Source organism: Tachypleus tridentatus, chromosome 1, assembly GCF_004210375.1.
Source record: "Tachypleus tridentatus isolate NWPU-2018 chromosome 1, ASM421037v1, whole genome shotgun sequence".
Classification (NCBI taxonomy): domain Eukaryota; kingdom Metazoa; phylum Arthropoda; class Merostomata; order Xiphosura; family Limulidae; genus Tachypleus; species Tachypleus tridentatus.
The window spans coordinates 57253601-57276581 of NC_134825.1; the positions used below are offsets into that span (position 1 = coordinate 57253601).

Genomic DNA, 22981 nt, shown 5'->3' on the forward strand with positions numbered 1-22981 from the left:
AGTATCTTCATTCAAACGGAACACTTATGACATATCCTCGGTACAAATATATGTGAATTCTAAATAATGATAAGTATTCTCACCCAGACTCATTCAGTTGTCGACAGGAATCAGTGAAGTATTACCATGGCATAGAATTACCACAATAAAATGAAAAGAATGATAAATTATTCTCCTGTTTTATACCACTTTTGCAGAGTACCGTATATTTTGTTATCTCCTTTAAGTATTGCTTGTTTAACATTTTGACTTCTGAATATTCAAAAATTATGCTCAAACGTGACTCTTGATAAATCCTTATACACTGAAGGTAAAAACTAATTCTCAAAAATGCATTCCTACTTAGTCAACTGTATGACCCTGCAAGTTACTAATTGTTACGGTAAACACATTGAATTTTAGTAATGAATTCTGGCGTTTTCTCTCCGGATTGTCTTTCCGGTTTTGTTTCTTATTAACTGGCCTAGCGCGTAAGGCGTGCGACTCGTAATCCGAGGGTCGCGGGTTCGCGCCCCCGTCGCGCTAAAACATGCTCGCCCTCCCAGCCGTGGGGGTGTATAATGTGACGGTCAATCCCACTATTCGTTGGTAAAGAGTAGCCCAAGAGTTGGCGGTGGGTGGTGATGACTAGCTGCCTTCCCTCTAGTCTTACACTGCTAAATTAGGGACGGCTAGCACAGATAGCCCTCGAGTAGCTTTGTGCGAAATTCCAAAACAAACAAACAATTCTTATTAACCTGCCGAGTTGAAGAAGCGCGCTTTAATTTAGGCTTTTTTTTTTTTTCAAAATTGAAATATGTTGCGGGTAAAACATACTAGTTTTTATAGAGTTTTAGCTGAGTATTCTAATTGTACAAAAATGTTGAGTTAAAGTGTCTCCTTGAAAATTAAGCATAACTGGGAATTTCAGCGAATGATTACGATTTTTGTGCACCGACAATACCAAACGCAGGTCACGCATATACCCAATTCGATTTATTACTCATATCTATCTCTACCAACTATCCTCAAGTTCAATTACGTACCCACGTACCACCTGAAAATTTTTAAAAAGACAAACTGGCTTGTCTCAATAGAAAGCGCCGTCGTTTCATACAAGTTACGCATTGATTGGTACCACAACGACCGAGACATCGACGTGACAAACGGACAGTATTCAATTTTATAAGTATATTTTAAGCAATTGTCTGTGTGAATTTTAATGTTTTATAGTAGGATATTATCCCAGTTCCTGTTCAACATACATACACAGATGGGATCTTCACTCTCGGTGTGTTACAGTAGCAATGTATTATTTTAGACACTGGTAAGCAAAAGAATGAATTTAATTGTTACAGCTTTCTATATGTATGTTTTCTTATAGCAAAGTGACATCAAGCTATCGAGTGGAATCGAACCCCTCACTTTAGCGTTATAAATCCGTAGACTTGCCGCTGTAATGTACCTTTTCTTACCTACAATAACCCCAAATTATACAAATTCAATATTTATCTGTAATTTAATAAGTAAATAACTTGTGAACACAGTGTAAACCCTTGATAAGCAAGAAATAAATTTATAATTGACAGATAGCACTACGATACTTAGTTTCAGTTCTAATAATCTCACCAATTGAATATCAATTTATATCTTTGCAAGTTTCTCAAAACGTGTAACACGTGAAAACAACTAGATACCTAGAATACTTTTATTTAACGGTATACTTAGTGAATAAGGCCACAATATTTTTGTTTTTTTAATTTCGCGCAGAGGACTATCTGTGCCAGCTGTCCCTGATTTAGTAGTGTAATACTAGCGAGAGGATGCTAGTCATCATCACTTACCACCAACTCTTGGGCTACTCTTTTACCAACGAATAGTGGGATTGACCGTCACATTATAACGCCCCACGGCTGAAAGGGCGAGCATGTTTGGTGCGACGAGGATTCGAACCAGTGACGCTCGGATTACGAGTCGAACGCCTTAATCTACTTGGCTATGCCAGGCCAGGCTACATTCTTAATATTAATTATTGTTCATTACTATCATTATTAATTTCATTTTTCACCGTGTTCGAAGGGCGATATTTTTATTTGAATATAGCTTAATGACTTCGCATCGGTTACGGGTTTGAATACCCGTTGCACCAAACATGCTCGCCCTTTCGGCAGTGAGGGCGTTATAGTGTGAGGTCAATCCCACTATTCATTGGTAAAAAGGTAGCCCAAGAGTTGATGGTGGGTGGTGCTGACTTACTGCCTTCCCTCTAGTGTTACACTGCTAAATTAGGGACGGCTAGTGCAGATAACCCTTGTGTAGCTTTGCGCGAAATCATAAACAAACTTCGCATCAGCAATACAGAAGTTTGTTTTTTTTCTTTTTGTAATTCAAACAAAAAATTTTCGTCACGGAAATTATTAAACCAAATAGCGCAGAAATAGGATTGTATGAAAAACGAGTTGCATTTAAAATGATTATTTAAATGCAGGATAAATAGATTTTTTATTTTTATTATTTGTACATGGCACTACTATTTTTTTTTTAATTAAGCAGGTTTATTCGCATAAAGGGTGAAATTTTTTCTTAGAGCAAAATTTATAAAGGCAATATAGATGAAGCTATAAAAAACGCTATTCTTAATTCATTAGTTAAGTAAATCCATATAAACAAATGAATTCATCTACGAAATTATACATATCCTAGTGAGTTACAAAATTGAAAACGCCAAAGTGGTGATTATCGTTATTCGACTGGTAATAGTGGATATACTTATTCTCCAAAATTATATTTTTTACTCTGTCTCTACTGTGGCCTGTTTGACAGAAATCCACTTGGTAGAAGGATTGTAATGCTAGACGAAAGCTTCAAGTAAACTGAAGAAACATTGTAAAAAGCAAAGCATTCCATTAAAAGTCATCAGGATGGCTCAGTTCATGTTGATTGTTCTTTGATAGATTGTTAGGTAGAGAATTCACGATGAAACTTTGTAGAATGAATGGCAACTGCCTGTTGTGGAGACACGAGTGAAAAAGACGTTTCGAAAGTCTTCCGCCTTTCAGAATACGTCTGAAGATGAAAGGCAGAAAAATTTTCAAAACGTCGTCCTCTTCACTTGTGTCTCCACAACAGGCAGTTGCTGTCCATTCTACAAATTTTCATCATGTTGATTATCTGTTTGAATTAAGCACAAAGCTACACGATGGGCTATCTGTGCTCTGCCCATCACAGGTATCAAAACGTGCCTTCTAATGTTGTAAGTCTGCAGATATACCACTTTGCCACTAGGAGGCAAATCATGTTAATGATGATCGGAAAAAATCCAGATAATTTAAAGATGTTGCCAATATTTCATGTAGAGTCAGATGATAAAATATTTACTGAACACCTTGAAAATAGCAAAGAGGTATATGAAATCGGACATTTCACTCAAAAACTACTCAAAATGAGATCACCAAGCACTGGTAATTTCTTTCCTGTGCCTGTAGATGGATGTACTGATAACCTCAACAGTTGTCAATAACTCTGGGGTTTGGTGATAGCCAAGATAACATGCATGAAGAGTTTATGAACTTTGTAAAATTTTGTAACAGAATTAATGGTAATGCCCTAGCTTCCCACATCAAACAATGCCTTGTTATTAAGTACAAACAAATGTTGGAAGACACGCATGGTCAATGATAAGATGGAACTTCTACTACATCGGGTAAATACCATCATATTGCAACTCGCCTTACCGAGAAGAATTCGAAAGTAATATATACTTGTTGTTCTGGATCTATCTTGAACCTTTGCACAGCTAACTCTTTGAATATTCTAGTCATTCACAATAGGATATCACCAATTCAACAATTTTTCAGTTTTCTTCAAACATGATCCAAATCAATCACCATGACTGTTTGGAGACTGAAATTTATCAATATTTCACAGAACTCAATAAAAACACTTTCCTCCAACACAGAACTCAATAAAAATACTTCTCTCAGTCACAAGAAATAGGTAAAAATACTTAAAATCCCCTGTCATACAAGGTGGGTAAAAAATCATCAAGCATGTGAAACATTTGTTAAATTATATGAAGAGCTTCTTCACCAGGCTTTAATTGCCTTACAACGTGCCAACCCCACAAACATACTAGACTACCCAGAAGGTCAGTTTGTTAAAAACAATAAGTTATTTCCAGTTTATCACTGCATTGATACTTAAAAAAACACGTATTTAAACATGTTATCATCTGAGCTAAATATTCAACATCACAAATGTTCATGTTTGGAATCATGTTGAACTGATAGAGCAAACATTAGACAATTACTGCCAGAATATAAATGAGGTAAATTGTAGATGGTTCAAGGAAGAAACAGGTGTATTACAAAGCATAAATGCAGAAGAACCATGTGTACCAAAGTTATATGTGCAACAATGTCATATTGTCTAATCCAGAAAAAATATAATTGCTGGACAATTTCAATTCCATTTCTAGAGCACTTGAGCTCTGAAACAAAATGGAAATTTTTAAAACTTCAAAAAAAAGCTATTAATGTATTTTCCGTTGTTCCGGGATACTTGTGTGAAGTTCCCGATGTATTTGAAAATGACACATTAACTAAAACAATTTAATATCTATAAGAAGATTTCACTTAACAGTGCAGATATTGTATTTCAAGAGATTCAACAGTGGAAAGACAATAGGCTGAAAGTAGGAAAAAAAATTAGACAAGACAGTTTGTTCATTGAAGGTATGTGATAGTGACATTTTCCTCAATGTTAAAGTTCTTAAGATTTATCTGCACAATGTTTGTTACAATGAACACTCATTTAGCTGCATGTAATACTTAAAATCGCATCTGCAGTCTATTGGTCAGAAGAGACTAAATGTGCTTGCCTTGATAGCTATACACAGGAACAAAAACATTTCTGTTAAAACAACACTTCCTAAGTTTATAGGCATGCACAAACAAAGATTGTCTTTCGAGATTGACTTACTTGAAAATGAGATCTTTACCAATTGAAATCTGGTAAACTGAACTGGTGGGAAAGTTGTTGAATATAAATCACATGAGAGTAATATTTATGTTTCTATTTTGTTTCACACTATCTTCTTTGACAGATGGTTATGTGCAGTTATACAACATCTATTTATTACAAAAAATAGCTCAGCTCTCAAGTGTTTCCCAATGCCTCAGTAACACTGGCAACATAAAATCAGCACCAAATCTTTTCCAAAACTGTTTTTTTATTGTGATCAGGATTGTAAAAGTGTTTTTACTATAGCCTAAACTTATTACTACCAATTGTCCAAATATAGACACATCGCCAATTATTTCCTAGAAATTTAGCCCTGAAGAAACAATTACAAAGACAAGAAATAATTCATCAAGGCTTTGCTCCTTGAGCAAAGCTATGATTACATTCTATTTGCCCATTTGACTTTTCCTACTTAGTATCTGTAAGGAAGGGCTTTTCACTTACAACTCCTTCATCTTTAGAACTGCCAGCATTAGGTCCTTTTCTAATGAAAAAATTGACTGTAGTAACAGAAGATTCTGCAAGCTTTAGTTGCTTTCTTCAAGTCTCATTAAAATATATAAAAATTTACTTGGTAAATTCATAATCTTAAATGTAATACTTGTATCTTCAATTTCACAAAAAGGTTGGAGCTTAAAAGGACTTTTTTCCTGTACTCCATGCTGCAGGTGTGAGCATTTTGCAGTCACAGTTGTGCCTCTGACACCATTTTTGCATCTCCCTGTCAGAAACCTCCCCTGCTGTTTCCTAAATCCACCCATGTCTCCTGTCATCCAAAAAAAACATGATGTGATGGAGCTTAGAAAAACTCACTGTACTATTAATGAGATAATAAAAAGAATTATAGATTAATGAAAGCTCACAGTTTTCCATCTATATATCAAAATCAACGTGTTTTCATGACTAAAAACAAAAAACAAAGATTCACAACAATCCTATTCAACTATGTACCTGTAATGTGAACTGATAGGTGATCTTCGATATTTCCATTATACATGGCAAAGAGTCTATGATAAAACTGTCAAAGCATGAGGTCCAAGGGTGTTCAAACTTGTTACAACTGAAACTGTTGTATTTGTGTTTAATCATAGTCATAATACTGAGCACCAAAGTGGTTGTAAAAATAGTTCCATGGGCCGTACAGGACCTAGAACAATTCTTATAAAACTTGATTAGTCTCAATACAGAGCAAAAAGGTAAAAATGTAAAGAAAGCTAGTTCTGACTGAAGAGGATGCTAAACATAAAAACAAAACACACCTTCAAAGGTTTAACCCTTCAACAGCAGGAATGTTGTAGGTAGCATCATCAATTGATGATGGCTGCTGTTTAAGGGTTAATTCATATTCATATATTTTAAACCTAATGGTTATTAAACACATTTCTAACAAATTCTTTCTGTACCAAAAAATATTTTTCTTCATTTAACTCTTGTCCATTTTATTTAATGTGTAATATTTCAGTCTTACTGTTTTTAAACAATATGCTTTTGTTTCATTTCACTCTCAATTTAGTTTTTGCATACTTTTAGTGAGAGTTGAGTTACAACTGATAACTGATGAACAATAATAGTAATTCTATATTACACTTCTATGTACCTTAAATAATGGTTATTAAACATTAAAATACAGTCTAAAACTTATACATTTCAAATAATAAATTTGCATGGCAAGTAGCAAATAATAATTCAGTCTTAAAGTATTAAAAACCTTATAAAACATGGTAGTAGGTGGGAACTCTGGTAGCATTACCAGTCTCAATTTCATATAAATGGAAGATGAAATGAGAAAAAGGTTATCCACCACCTATGTTATCACTGATAATAATCACCACCTAAAGTATTGTAAATGAGTAGCATATTGCAATAGATTAAGTATTATGGAAAGATGTGATTTCTGACAGTCAGTGTATATAAGATAGAGAATGCATGTATAACAAAATCACAAAATAATCTACACACATACCACTCAGAATAACTGAACAAAAACAGGTGTATGTAGTAAACAGTTTTATCTAGTTCAGCCATTATGATTGATATAAATATAACATTATACATTTCAATAACTTCACATTTGAAAAAAAAATTTGGTTATTTTCATACTGAGACAACCCATACCAAATTTGTAAATAATCTTGATAGGTCACAAGTGCATAGAAAATTCTCACTGACTTAATATTCTCAGTTGGTTCTACATTACATATTGAACCACAGCATTGCTGTTATAACTATTTGCAGCATTAACATAACGATGTAAGATGAGTTCTTCAAAACAAACACGTTTGTGGAAATCATGCAAAAATCTATAATGTAACATTTACATAAATATGATGAAATCAAACTTTTTCTCAAGGAATCAATGTTTAAAGCAATACGATATTCATAAACAAATTGTTACATAACATTCTGATCTGAAACTAAAATAACTTCTCATTTTTTGTCAGATAATAGATGGCAATGTCCCAAATGTTCATTTTTCAGTTACATGCATAAAAAAGATAGTGTGAGATCAACTCTCAGAAACAGAATATTTCAGTAATTATTGCATCTTATATTTTAAAAAGTAAAATATTAAGATAATTCCAGGAAAAGAAACGGATCATACATAACTTTAATTCCATGTTTAAAATACAGGGAGATAATTTGAAAAATTAATCCAACTTTAATTCAAAACAAAAATTTTTGTGTAATGATTGTTTTATTTAATACAAAAAGAGTTTCCAAAAATTATTAGAAATGTTTTTCCTGTTTGTTTTCAACTGTATATCCACTTTTTTAGTTGCTTCTATGCACAACAAGGAATTAAACATATTTAAGTAAATCTAATAACCCTTTTTTAACATACCCATGATTATTAGAAAAGACTCAAAGGTAAAACCATATTTTCTTAAAAAATACTGTACAGAAAAAACTTGTTTATATTGACGTTTGACAGAACAGTCTTATTATTATCACACAGTATGACTGTCTGCAATATGTCCAACAGAAACTAAGGAGTTGGACTTTAGTGAGGATGATGATAAAACACAAGCAGTTTCTGAAGAATTGTGATTATCTTCTGTGGCACCTTCTATGCTATTGTGAAAAGTTACTGTTTCTAATGGAATTGTAGTGACATTAGTGATGCTTTGAAGGTTTGGTGCTGCCTGAAGAACTATTCCTGGAATATCAGGATTGCTGAGAGATGGTGGTGAAGCTAAAATCACTGGTTGAGAAATGTTTTGAGAGTTTACTAAATGATTTGTGTTCAGAGTTTGGCCATTAGCAAACATATGAACTCTCATGCTTTCCAAAGACTTGGAATTTTGCACTTTATCGAGATCTGTTCCAGTCTGTCCTGAAATGCCATTACTTATACTTGTGTGCTCTGCCACTTCAACAGATGAAAGTGAAGCTAAAGGAATACCGCTAGCTACTTGCAAAGGACTGGATGAAATATTACTGGTTGGAAAATTAATCCCAGCAACATCCAAGTGAACAGCTTGATCTGAATGGATACCTGAACCAATTGAATGTGAAACCAAATACTGTACATTGGGTGCAATCTGGAGCAGAGGTTGCTGATTCAGACCAGAAGCTTCTGTACACTGCTGAATCAGAAGCCCAGGCTCTGTTGCTCTTGAAACTCTTCCTTGATTAAATGGCAGCAGAGGAATGATTACAGACCCTCCACCTTCAGTTTGAACCTGACATAAGATAGTTGATCCAGACTCCAAACTACCATGTTGAACCATAACCCCAGTACTTGTAACATCTGAAGTAGAACTGTCCACATGAAACACCTGAGAAGGTGGAGAACTTCCTGCCCATGTAGTTGTGGAATTACTCCCATGACTGTCAGAAACAGTAGAATGTGGGGTCACAATGTTTGTGTCACAACACCCTTCAGACAGAAGTGAACTCTGTGAACAAATACAATCAGATTGATCTTTTCTTAAGTCTTCAATTGATTTAGCTTGGTTTCCTTGTATAGGAAAGTTACTAAAATTAACAGCATTTGGCATATTAAAGTTAAACTGACTTGTAATCCTTTCCCCTATTGGAAAAGCTGGTTCTTGACTTTGTTGATATGATGTTGAACTAACAGATTTCTCTTGAGATGACTGTTCGTGTGGAGAACTACCAGACCGAAACAACAGAGTTCCATTGTTATCAGAAGCAGGAATAACAAAAACTGGTGTTCCATTACTGGAATGAATGGAGTCTTGGACTTCTAATGGCATTCCTGAGACCACACTATGAGAAAACTTTAAAGAAGGATAAGAGTTAACTGTCTGAAATTGAGGTGTTAAATTCTGACTTGTGGCTTGAGTGATAATGCAGTTCTGATGACTGGTAGATGAGTTTTGCACAACATGAGAACTTGGTAAACTACTTGGAGAAGTGCTTGTGGTTATCACATTGCTGGAAGAAACTAGAGTTGAGGAGGTACTAATTAAAGGTACAACAGTTTGTTGAATTAAAGTTTCACAACTCCTGTGATGCCTCAAGTGACTTTGGTAAGAATCTTTTCTAGCAAAACTTGCTTCACATTTATCACATCTGAATGCTCTGTTGCCTAACACCTTTCCATTTTTCTGTGTTTTGGTTGATGAAGGAGTTGTCACATGCTTTTGACCAATTGTCTTTTTACTTGAGCCTCTTTCAAGTTTATCAGGGTGTTTCTTCTTTATGTGGAATCGTACATTACCTAATTATACAATAAATTAAGCATTTTTTAAACCACCTTTAAGAACATAAGTTGGTGTATATTAAAGAACTAAAACAAAATTTCATTCTCAATGCTAATGTAGTGAGGACAAGTGCATCACCTACCCTCAAAAAAAATGTTAATGTTTTCTTTAAAGGGTAAGAAACTAGTGTTTATTTTGCAAAAAGTTAACCACACTTTTAGTTAGTTTGTTTCTTTCAAACAATCATTAGAAGAATATTTAAAAGAGTAACACATCCCACAAAAAATGAAAAAACCCTATAACCCTAGAGCTCTTGAAAGATGGAGCTTTCTTTCTTCAGGGGTAAACTGGAAATGGTGGTCTGAATAAATGATATATAAAGGTAGTTGAATTGCATCATGAAAGTTCACCTGAGCTTCCAGGAAATGTTTCTGTATATTTCTAATGTACTGATAAGTGTCTCACTTTTGGTGCAACAAAGTGGAAATGAAAGTGCTTGGTTTATAGGATTTTATCATTTATATTAAAACTTCTTAAATCTGTGTGTTTTCCTGATGTAAGAAAAATATTACCTGGCAAGTCAATCTAGTGACATAGCTATTATTTTGTTATTTAAAAATACTATCTGTAACAACACTAATAAAACATGAATAATGAATGAATGGGCAAATCTAAACCATACAAACACTATTTCTTTTTAATTTGTAGGTTGCAAATTGTTTTAATATTAATTAATGAACTAATTATTGACTTACATAACTGCTTTGAACTGTATGAACAGTGGTCACATTTAAATGGTTTATCCTCACAGTGAATCCTCACATGTATTTTCAAGGCTGAGCGAGTGGAAGCTGTATAGTTGCACTGGCTGCATCGCTGAGACTTTTCATTATGCTCACGTTCATGCTCCCTGAGGGCTCGGCGAGAGGGAGTGGTAAAATTACAACTTGAACATTTCAATGGATTGTCTGTACAATGGTTCACTCTTATGTGGGTTTTTAAATTTGCTGAGTGAATAAAAACACAAGATTATATATAACATCTCAAAAAAAAATTTTGAATATGAAAATAAAAACATTTAATAGTCAGATAAAAATAAAACTATCCTGCTTTAGTCTGTCCACATTGTACTTAGCTATGATGTTCAATTAGCTACAAAATACATTGGTAGATTTATATAAGTAAAAGTAATCACATTGAGTAATGTTTATGCACAAGTACGTCCTAAGCTCATTAACAATGCATTTCCAATGCAAAGAATTGAAGTATAAGGTTCCTTAAAGCCTTGAATACAACATTGTTTTAAGAGGGGTAGAACAGAAAATTAAGGAGAATTATTTTCTGTTTCACATTGGTTGTTAGGCTCTATTATAACAATTTCACATTTGCAATCCTGGTTAAATAAGAAAATAAACAAGTTTATGCACCGAATGAAGTACAAACATTATTTTATTTTCAAAACTACATGTTCAACTGAGATTAGGGGTATATCACTCAATAGCACACACAAGAAGCACAACTAATATTGAATATTTTATCAAATGTACTTTTCCTCAGGTATATTAAAAATATTAAACATTTATGTATTTAACATTTACACACACAAATTTTAAGATACCATACAACCATATGGATGCAACTTTTATGCAGTTGCATTCATACTTCTTGCAAAACTTTCTTAATAAAATTAAACTAATTAGTTTAACTAATTAGAAAGCTCACCTTAGGCAATTCTACAATTTGTTTAGGTAATGTTACTATTATGGTTGAAATGTTCAGTTAATCTAATTTTATAAAAATACAGGGCATTACCTAAAACAACTATTTTTACCGAGCTGTAGTAAAATACATAAAATTTATCAATCACTCAGCCCCTTTAAGTGTTTTAGTGATAATCTATATCCTCAAATGAAGTCTTTACCTTTTATTGCACAACGATAATTACACAAATCACATTTGAAAGGCTTCTCCCCTGTGTGAATCCTCATGTGCCGCTTCAGGTCTGAATTTATTTTAAACTTAGTTTCACAGATGACACAGTAAAAAGGACTATCTCCCGTATGAGTACGTAAATGAACTGCCAGCTGACTTGATCGACGACATGCATATGGACAAATCTGGCACCTAAGTCATTAAAAATATATAACTAAAAGGACAAGTTAACTTTTAAGAGAAAATAGTAGTACATTGTCCCCAATACAAATGGGAACTGCTGTGACAAAATTCATGATTTTCTTTATAAAAGATTAAATAATCTGCACGAAAAAACAAAATTACCCCAAAAAGTTACTTCAATTAATGTAAGAGATAGAGAAAACTAACATTCTTTAATAGCAAAAAATAAACAGTGAGAAGTTTTTTACAAAATGACATTGTCACTTCAAATTTTGAAATTGTTTTCAGCATATAAAGCAACCAGCATTCTCAAAACTTTATATGCTTACTAAAAGTCTTCTGCAGAGGGTTGAGTAACTTTTACCAAAATAATTTTGAATACACAAATCAACACTTGCATAATAAACTCAACCAATACAAAGTCATAATGAAGCAGAGTGTATCAGAACTACATTTTGACAATGTTTACCATTTTTTGTAAGTAATTTTCTTCTACTGAAAACTGATTGCTTCAAAGAAGAGTAGGTAACAGTTCATACATTCAGATACAAGAAATGTGTTAAAAGCAGTTGAAATTAAAGGAATGTGTTCCAACTTGCAACATTATTACCATCTAGAAAAAAAAAACCTGCAAGAAGATGTACTCCGAGCTGGGATTATGATCTTGTAACAGCTCCATAAAAACAAAGATGAGAGGAAAAATGTTTATATGCCCCAAATATCAAGTGTGTAATATAAATAAGAAAGCTCTCTACCTGGAAAACTAACAAAAGTTTGCTTCCATGAGATATCTATTCAACCATAACATACCTCAAGCAGCTGCAGAATGAAACAAGTATTTGTATTATTCTAAACAAAGACATACCATTTCAGCCACAAGATGCAATGCATATGAATTTCTGTGATTGGATTGTTATGTACTGGGAAACTGTTGTCCTTGCACTGAATATGAAAAGGATGCTGGGAAGAAACATGTATTTTTGACATGGCAGTCTTCCACTTGATCCTTATGCAATGGAAAATATATTGCAGAACTATGTTAAAATGCATAGCTGTCAGATAGAACATGACTAGTGGTGTATAGTAACAATGGACTTGAACAGCATGGTGAAGTTCCAAAATCATTTTAACATAATATCCTAAACCTCTGTAGTTGGAGATTGAAGTTTCTGTTTCAGCTAATAGAAATTTTAAAAACAAAATATTAAATTAAACTTGTGTATGTTGATAACAGCCCTTACTTATGTGGTCTTTCATCTGTGTGGGTACGAAGATGTTTTGTTAAACTGCCTCTATCTTTAGCTGCATAATCACCTGTAAAAATAAATGAAATTACTTGCAACTTTCATAAATTGATAGTTGAAACTAAGGAAGTTTCTTCTTTTGTTTAAGTAACATATCACTAATCAATAACATGTTGAAATACAAGTAATCTTGACACTTTTTACTAAACACCAACAATTCTGCCAACTAAAATCTAACTCACATATAGTTAAGACTAAATTCTATCTTTCTTCACAAATTAATACCAGTGAGTGAATAAATATTGACCTCATAAATTAATAAAAGACTATAGCGTTTTACATTATTTCATGCCCCACAATATGCTTGAATATATTTTAAAATTAGAAATATGTAACACAGTACAAAGGTTAAAATGCAAAATAAATTTGAAAAAAAAATGTAATATTTAATCCATTAACATCTAAATTTGGATTTATTACTTAATTATTAAATCCTTTTTGCTACTTATAAAATATTTCCTTTATTCATGTCCCTATCTTCCATGTTAAAACATATTTTTTACCAAAGTGTACAGACAGTTCATTGCTTCCATATCTCTAAGAAAATAATACAATCCTATTAAAAAAAATCATAAAAGCACAGCTTACAGTTAGGACATTTAAAAGGCCTTTCCTTTGTGTGGGTTCTTTGATGTGCCTTAACTTTATCTGATCTACTAAAACGTTTTCCACACAGCTGACAAGAAAATGGTTTTTCTCCTGAATGGATTCGCTGATGTCGACAGTAGTCCTTTGAATAAGCTGAAGTGAACTTACAATCCTCATATAAGCATTTGTATTTCTTAACCTGAGGAGCTTTTCCTGCAAAATATAACAAAACTGGTTTTATTCATAGCTAAATGTGTGTCATATACAAAACTCTTTAGAAAATTTAAAAGGGCATTTGCATAGATGTTATAATTTTCCTACACTGAAAATGTATTTCCAATATATTTCAAATAAATAGATATTCTTGTTCAGTGTTGCACTTTATATACAAAACAAATTTTGCACATGCTACAAACCTTTTATCTCCCCTCCATTGGAAGTGACCAATTCCAGTGCATCTCTATGCAAATCATCATGTGTCAACCCCCCACCAATAAAAGTATCGCATACTCTCATGACACACGTAACTCTTTCTATTTAATTCTACCAAATTATCACTTTGAGTTTTGGTAGAAGATGGAAACACTGATTTTCAGTGGGGAAGTTAGGTACAAAATATATCTTCATTGTAGGAAAATTATATCTTCTGATACAGTACATTACCTCTGCTCCCATTAATAGCTAGAATCCCATAATGTATAAGGGGATGAACTGGTGCAAGGGAAAGAAAGAAACATCCAAAGGACACTCCCTAAGATGAGACAGTCATATTCTAAGATCTGATGTGGGGAATTGCACCACTTCTGAACCAGTTGTCACATTTATGAGTGGAAAACAGAGAAGTACAACCAACTGGAAGAGAACTGTGGTTGGAAAGTGATACAAATCACATAAAATTTGTGAAACTCAATCTCGAAAAATATAAAAGTGTGTTAAATTAAAAGGATGTATCCTTAGGTATTGAGTGGCTAGGACTCAATGTACAATGCATGGCAAGTCAAATACATCCTGCTACAAACCAAAATTCATGCAAGGATAAAATGAGTATTATACCATTGGTAAGCCAAATGCAATTCAAAACCCAACTACCAGATAACAGTATCCACATGGGGTAGGAAAAAAGATCATGATACCAGCAAGTTGAATACAATCCAAAACCCAAGCCAAGAAGAAGTGACATCCATGTGGTGGTAGAAAATAGGATCATACCTTCTTCAATTCAAGTTCATAAAACCAAGGGAAATCTAGTAATCTCCAACTCATGAATTGGGCACACATAAATATAATAAATTAATAGATTGGTAAATAAACCAAATATCAAGTATCAAAAAGATGTATACATAATGCAAATCATCTCTCACAAAAGTCAAATTGACCACAATCACCTGAAGCACATTAACATCTTTGGGATAAGAAACATCAAGGGATAGAGGAAGAGAAGGAACAGTAATAATTTGCAATTACCTACGACACTGAGAGAACATAAATGAGGGAGGAATATAGACATTTGTAATACATGTGTGAGAAGTTATATTGATTGGTTTTACTCTAAATCAAAAACTTAGTCACAGGGAGACTGAATGAAAAGCAAAACCAAATGGCAAGGGAGAAAGACCATGAACAGAAAAAGGTCACTAAGAAAGAAAGAGGAGGAAATGGACACCACAAAAGGAAGTCATGAAAGCAATGGAACAGAGAAAATAAAGTAAACAACACAGAAGTATTTTCAGATTGAAACAAGGAAAAAGGTATGCACCAGAAGGAAGGGAAAGTAGAATAAGAGAGAAGTTATCCCCACAAGATATTTAAGTTTTAGAAAGGAAAACTGATCTGGAGAAAGGAGCGGATATATAGAAGGATAAAGAGTAAGTGAAACGAAAATGGAAAATATGCAGGCTACTAATATCCACAACCAACTAAAAGAATGAAGACAAACATAAAGAAAGGTGAAACAAGATGCACTAGAAGAGTAGTTCAAACATAGATAAAATGAAGCAGTACAGGACTACATTAATATCCCCACTGGAAGAGCAGCCCACTGTGATGAACAACAAATATGGAATGAAAACATCAAAATGTAAAGTGTATAACAAGTAAATAGCTGCAGGATCAAGAAAAATAAAAGGTGCTGCACAGAAAGTCCAAAAGTCCAAGATCGAGGAGACACAAAACCCCCAATTCAAAAGTCAAGAAAGAAAATCTGTATGGCTAAGAACATTGGGTTTATCGGAGAAAAACCGTGAACTGGGAAACCAATGACAGAAAAACTCCACTTGTGTTAAGAAACTTTCATGTAGGAAGGGTGAATGAAACAAGCCATAAGAGAAGCTAACCATTGAGAAACACCTGATCACCACATCATTGACCAGACAAAAACTAGGCATGAAGACAGATAACAGAAAAATCTGGTGAAACATTGGTGAGTTACAGTGGTGAAAAGAACAGAGCCAGAGAAAAAGGTAATGGTGAAACATTTAGAGCTGGAGAAGCCATAGCAACAACAGCTGAGATAGCCTAAAAACATGGCTACTAGAAGGACTGAACATGGATTGTCAAGGAAGAGTAAAAGCACCCAGAGAAGAAGAAGAATGGGAGGATAAACAATGTTTAGGTCCAAACCTGGCTTAAAACACTGATGACTAAAGCAAGAAAACAAGGAACTGCATACCAAAACCAAGGCAATTTGTGGTGAAGGGACATAGCAAAAGTTTCAATGTGAGGTATACTTCACTGAGGTCAAAGCTACTTAAAAAGAAAAGAACTGAGAGACCACTCCATCGTATAACTGTTGTTTGGCAAGAAATCCGATCTACAACAACAGCAAAAGTATCCAGAACACAACATGCAATGACAGGAATATCAAGTGCATCAGCACAAAAAGAAACTCCAATGTATGAATACAGAAGGATAGAGAATAGGTGATTGAGATAAGCAACCACAAAAGTGAGAATGGATCTTTATCAGATCACTTCTTGCCAGACAAAGATAATGAAACAAACATGAACCAAAGTGAAGAACTCCAGTACACTGACAGGATAAAATATCTTGAATACAGATCAAAAACCTCAAATCTTCCAGTTAATCAGCTCACATGCCCATCCTTGGAGGGATGTGTGCATGAAATGTGGAAAACTGAATGAGGAGGAGGAAGTAAGGCACTGCTGAAATGCAAATCATATCTAACCACCATCACTAATCAAAGATATGGGTAGGAGGAAAAATAATAAGTGCCAACAAAGGATCCCATCCCTGAAAAATTCCACTAGCTCTGAAAAGTCCATGTATGAGCCTGACTTGAAGAGATAAGGGCTACCATGGAAAATCACATCCCCAAAGAAGATACAATTTTGCAAGCTGTAATCAAATTGAAAACCCATCAATAAGGTTGAAGAAAAGAAGGATGGACCCAAGTGAGATGCATGTATAAAAATAAAAATACTCAAATGGGTAAGATATCGAGTAGGTCATGAGAAGAACATCTCCAACTTGATTAACAAATCTTTATAGCTGCCTACAGGGTAACAGGCAGACTCCTGTTTGGAACAATAGCCAGTTGACCAAAGAAAGGAAAATGCAATCCAAGAGCACATAAGTGATGAACAAATGCTCTAAATGTTGACAACATGTATGGGACCAAAGCAAGTCCAAAGGGCAAATGTGCAAAACAGAGAAACCACCCCATGTAGAATAGACCATAGAGACGATTCCTATGATGAAATACTGGGATATGCAAAGAAACATTCTCAACATTCCTCTTTGACATCAATAAATGTAAAGAAAAAGCCCACCTGACAGTGGAAATGACTCCAGGGTAAAATGGGACAAATTGGAAATTAGATTCAGATGAGACAAACCTAGTGCTGGCTTCTGGTTTGGCATGCTGACAACAAACAACTCCAAAAGCTTGGAGAAAGATGATGAACAGGTGCAACAACATATAGAGACAGAAAATCTTGTATCTCCTCAAGCATAAGCAAGTTTGTAGAAGGATTTCAAGCCATAAGGAAGGAAAAAGGTACCAGGAACAAAGAATGTGGGGAAAGAAATAATAGGATGAGTCCCTTCATATTGTGATAAAATCTCTCAACAGCCCTGTATGTGACAACTAAAAGCATCACATGTGAATGCAAGTGGAAAAAGCTTAAGTTTTAATTCAAGAGAAATCCCAAGTTTCAATTGCTGCACATAAAACACCTCATATAACATGAAAAGAAACCCCTGAGAGATGACTTTCATATTCAAGCTCATAAAACCACTACTATAATGAAGTAATTACTTTTTTACTGCTGTTTAATACATTATTTCAAATAAATCTTAGTAGAGTACTTCACCAAAATGCAGGACTTAAAGCAGTTTACTGAATGTTCACAAAATATTATAAGAGCAATCACAGACATACTTTAACAACAAAAAAAAAGACCATATGGTTAACGAGTTAAACTATACATAACAAATTATCAAGAATTATTACATGAGACTTTATACAAACTGCTAACATGGTGCCCATTAACAAAGTTGTAGTGTCCAAAATTTACCAATTGATGAGCATCTCCACACATTTAAATGTAAAATATATTCCAATACATTACTAAAAACCAGGATGAAAAATCATTTACATTCACAGTTTGAAAGCCAGTTAAGCACTAGGTATGCTACTGATTCAGTTTCCTTGTGAAAATATTATACAATTTATTTTCAAAGAAATATATTTCTCTCATTTATAAAAAAAGCATTTAAATGGAAAGTTCATGGTATATTATAGAACCCACTGTTTTATCATTTAAACTTTCAATATATTGTGCTTAAAGTAGGAATTACTCTTTAAGCTAACAAGATAAGTACAGGTTAAAAGAAATTTAATCTGTATAAGACAACCAGCAAGCTGTGTCCCAAAAATCATTAAAAAAATTTTGCAATGACTGAGATGAGACACCAGATTTTTCAATATATAAGCCAAGCATTCAATAATGTTATTGAAGTTTTAGTTCCTCATACAGTACTCTCTTCATCTTAAATGAAATTCTATTAAACTACATTAACTTTCATCATATGATCAATAAAAGTTTTAAAATAAATAGCTGTACTTACCTTGTACTGTACAAGTTACTTTTGTTACAGTAGTATCAGTCCCCAACATTCCAATACTTGCAGGGAGGATGAACGAGGTGGTGTAGAGTGGTTGTATAACTGTATCATGATTCTGTGTAATGCTACCCACACTTTTTAGGGAGAAAATATAAAATTTAAATATTATTTTAGGAATACATATTCCTGTCTTCATATTAAATAATAAATTTTACTTTTATAAAAATAAAAATGATTGAAGATATTTGCTAAATAGCTTTCTCTCCTTTTTAATTGTGCAGTACAAAACTCTGCTATCTCAAACATTCAGTAAAATGAACCCTATGCACAAGGCATAAAAAATTTTTCTATAATTTCCTGAAAAGGACTTATTACCTAACAAAAATGCATTCTAAAAAAGTATATTCTTTTTCCTACAAAAAGATATATTTAAGTCAACTAAGCCTCTACAGTAGCTACCTATAAATATCTACAAAACTGGTGTATCAATGTATACATTAAACAGTTCAAACATGAAAAAAATATACACAATTACTTCAAGTGTAAAAGTAATTTTCAGAAACTAACCCAGAATGGTTCTGCACTACATTGCAAATGACGATGCATTTATTTTTTAATCTTGAAAAATAACTGTTTAGCTATCCTTAATCACATTTTCTCTTTATAGGTGCCTTGCATTAATAAAATATTTACTGATAACAGTTAAATACAAATGAGTGTAATATAAACATGTACATGTTGTAGAACTAAGTTTTTAAAGTACACATGAAATTATTGATAAAGTATGATGCAAGAATGTTAATTAAATACACAAATATCTCTATTAAAGCAATCTTTTAACCAAGGACTGAAGACCTTCTACAGAACAATGAAATATAGAAAAATAAAACAAATTACTCACATAAAACCAGATAATTCAGACCTCCTCTAACATATCTATACTTTGAGATGTTATGCAGCCTTAAGAATGAAATTAAGCATCACAAGAACATACTTTACAACACAACTGTTTAGTTCCATGCTTAATTTGGTAAATCAGCTAATGTCTTTCAATATTATCAATACAGATTATTAAAAATACTGATAAAAAAGGTTACAGTGTATTAAAAACTTCATCAAAAGATATGTTATGTTCTCTGGAGAACATAATCACAACTTCAAAAACATCAACCATGTTACCAAAAGATGACTATCTGAATACATGAATAAACAGTGTTAAAGTCAATATAAGTACAACTAAGAGTAACACAATACTCCAAATAGATTAATTTTTCATATTTAGGTTATAATACAAAGTAGAATCTTAATAACATTGCAGATAAATTGTAGGTAGCTATTAATCACACTACTGTGTTAGTCAAAAGAAACAGAAACAATTATACATAAGTAGTATTATTAACACTAAGAAAACTTTTGTTGTTGTTCTTATTATTTATGAAACTTTTGAAAATAAAAGATTGTCATAGAAAATAAACAAAATACTGTTAGTGTTCATGCACACAAGCATACGTACCTAATGGAATTATTTTCACTATGCACAGTTTCACTAACAGCAGCATCACAAGAATGATGATTTAATGACTGCTCAGGTAACATAAAGCCTGGAAGGTCCGATTCTTGAGACGTATTTATTGCAGAAACTACACTACTCACTTCTTGTTGGGTTGGAGGTAGGACCGTGCCTGAGGTACGAAGCCTTTCCTTTTGTACATGACAATGGTGCTGTTTGTGTAACAAAAATTCTTCTATATCTGAAAATCGAGTTTTACACGCTCCACATATGTGAATGTCTTCCATATCTGTGAACTGTCTGGGACATGAGAAACTGGATAAATGGAATAATAAACCAAACTGTCTTGAGATAAAATTTAGCAGTATTGATGAAAAAAAAATGAAATTAAGAAGAGCATGCAAGACTTCTACATTTAGGAAAACATACAATATTGATATAGCTTCTATGCAAAATATTACTTTTTATAACTGACTACCAAGAAAGTTAAATTATAATAAGTTATGGAAGAAACTTTATATAAGCTTCTACTTTTATAGTCATATAAGATATAAGAAACAGAAACATTTATTACAGAAATTTAGTTTTGATATAGAAATTGTCCACATTTTATAAACATGCTGGACAAAATTATAATGACAACAAATGTTCCAGTCACTCTTATAACACAAATTCTGTGCAACACACACACATACATATATATAAAGTGTATATTATCTGATGACTAAAATGTATACACTTGAATAAGATATTAAACTATTATTATGGATATTTTCTATTTTATAAAAATTAAGTCTCTTGATTTGAGATTTCCGAAAACTGTATCTGAATGTCTGAAAAGGTTGTCAGTAACATTTACATTAAATTATACGTAGTTAACTCACAGCGAAAATAAATTTCTTTTATCATATAATATCAATGATGCTCCTAAGTTCATTTTTATGTAAAACAAGTATCAAGTAACCAATCCTGCAATTTGATATGCAAATGTTATAACCCAAAATATGATAAAATAACATTTGTTAATACAATATATGGCAACTACAGACACTTATGCAAATTGGACAATGATGTGGAAAGCTTAAAATGAGTGAATCAATGAGCTGCTGAAATAATATGGTTTACTCCTCCATCAGAGTTGGTTACAGATTGCTTGGAGGTAAATCACACACTGCCAAGCACCTACCTATACATCTTATACAAATTAAATCATATTTAGGTCTAGTAAGTGTATTTTACAATTTATTTGTTCTGTTTCTTCTTCAATAATCATTTGTTTGTAAGTTGTTAAGCATAAAGTTGTACAATGATTTATTTTTGCTATGCTTACCACAAGTACTTCTTCCACTTCAAAAAAAAAAAGGTTATTGGCTACCCTTTCTTCTAGTTATAGGCAATACATACTACAGAAACTTTGCAAAATTAACAAGTACATTCCAACTACTTTCTCTTAATTTTTAAAATTTTAAATATATACTTGCATCATATTTTAAAAAATAAAATTACACTTACAACAACAAACACTTTCATTGAAATATCTTTCGTAATAACTGGTCAATACTGTAACACTAACATTTAAAAAAAATGAAGCGTAATTGTTCTTATTTACATCTTCTTCGGATAATAGATTATATACATACCTTATAAAATTCTAGTCCAAATGAAGTTCAGCGATGACAGAAGCAAATTAGCCAGAACCAGTATTTTAAATAATTACAATTCAAATACATATAGTCTATTGACCGTATTTAGTATAATAATAACAGTAACAGTAAGAAAGTAATACGTACTTGCATAATAGTTGTACCAAACACGTTTAACTTTAATAATCGTGTGAAAAGAAAATAATAATAACAATTATATAATCAAAATATAAAGTATTTTACTCAAATTTTAATTCACGCACTATTGCAACGAAAAGCTAAAAATGCTCAAGAATTAGGCTAAAAGTAGCTCATTGTTTAAAAATTGTTTTAGATGCTACAATCGTTAGTTTTTGTAGTATTACAATTAGCATTATATTAGCGGTATTTAGTAATTTCCTGTTCTTTAAATATTCCTCATAAAAACACATTTTTAAAATTACTACTTTTGTAATATTTTTGTAACCACATAATTTGTTTACATACTCAATAAACTAAATACATAGTTACTTAATTAACGTTAATACAAACTGAAACTTATAAAAAATTTCTCTTTTCATAAGTTATAGTCCAAACACATCACACAGATTTCGCCCTCTGTGGAAACAATTTTATTTCACAACATTCAATTCAATAAATATTTGAATCTATTTAATAATTCAAATGAGCAAATCTAAGTTTAATTTTTGTTATCCAATAACATATCTTAAATATAAACTTTTTTTAAATCGTTATGTTCTGTACTAAAATGTAGCAATATAAATTGTTGAATATTATTTATTTTATTTGACCTGAAAAAGCTGATCATATATTAAAAGACAATTTGGTTTTAAGACTTTAACTACTGGCCCGACATGGCCAGGTAGGTAAGTTCGACTCGTAATCTGAGTAGCTTTGCGTGAAATTAAAAAAACAAACAAATAGATTTTAAATAATAATTCGCAATAGTTATGTTTAAAAAATTAACATCATCTATTAAAACATCTTATTGTGAATTCGCTATGAATTTACAGATTGAGATAACCAAGATAATAAGTGGCTTAACAGCCAAAAAGAATTTTGTTT

The 22981-nt window shown here is 32.6% G+C and overlaps 1 protein-coding gene across 2 annotated transcripts; it reads right to left on the minus strand.

The window, feature by feature from the left end:
• Nucleotides 1-6995: 6995 nt before the first annotated feature.
• Nucleotides 6996-22515, minus strand: LOC143249349 (uncharacterized). Of its 2 annotated transcripts, none has more exons than XM_076499037.1 (8): nt 21914-22515; nt 20277-20588; nt 18767-18897; nt 13679-13891; nt 13028-13100; nt 11593-11795; nt 10427-10678; nt 6996-9688 (listed from the first exon to the last, which is right to left on the minus strand). In XM_076499037.1, the coding sequence occupies exons 2-8, from the start codon at nt 20558-20560 to the stop codon at nt 7950-7952; spliced, it is 2895 nt and encodes a 964-aa protein (XP_076355152.1). In that variant the 5' UTR covers nt 20561-20588; nt 21914-22515; the 3' UTR covers nt 6996-7949. The 2 variants fall into 2 exon arrangements, with proteins under 2 accessions (XP_076355152.1, XP_076355163.1); XM_076499048.1 differs by having other exon boundaries at nt 20277-20573; nt 21914-22514.
• Nucleotides 22516-22981: the final 466 nt, after the last annotated feature.

What these genes read in the sequence shown, in the direction of transcription:
- LOC143249349 (XM_076499037.1), bottom strand. Translation starts at nt 20,560, where the DNA reads ATGGAAGACATTCACATATGTGGAGCGTGTAAAACTCGATTTTCAGAT. An exon ending in GCCTTTTAAATGTCCTAACT is followed by an intron (nt 13,101 to 13,678) that starts GTAAGCTGTGCT and finishes TTATTTTTACAG; the next exon opens with GTGATTATGCAGCTAAAGAT. An exon ending in ATACAGTTCAAAGCAGTTAT is followed by an intron (nt 9,689 to 10,426) that starts GTAAGTCAATAA and finishes TTGTATAATTAG; the next exon opens with GTAATGTACGATTCCACATA.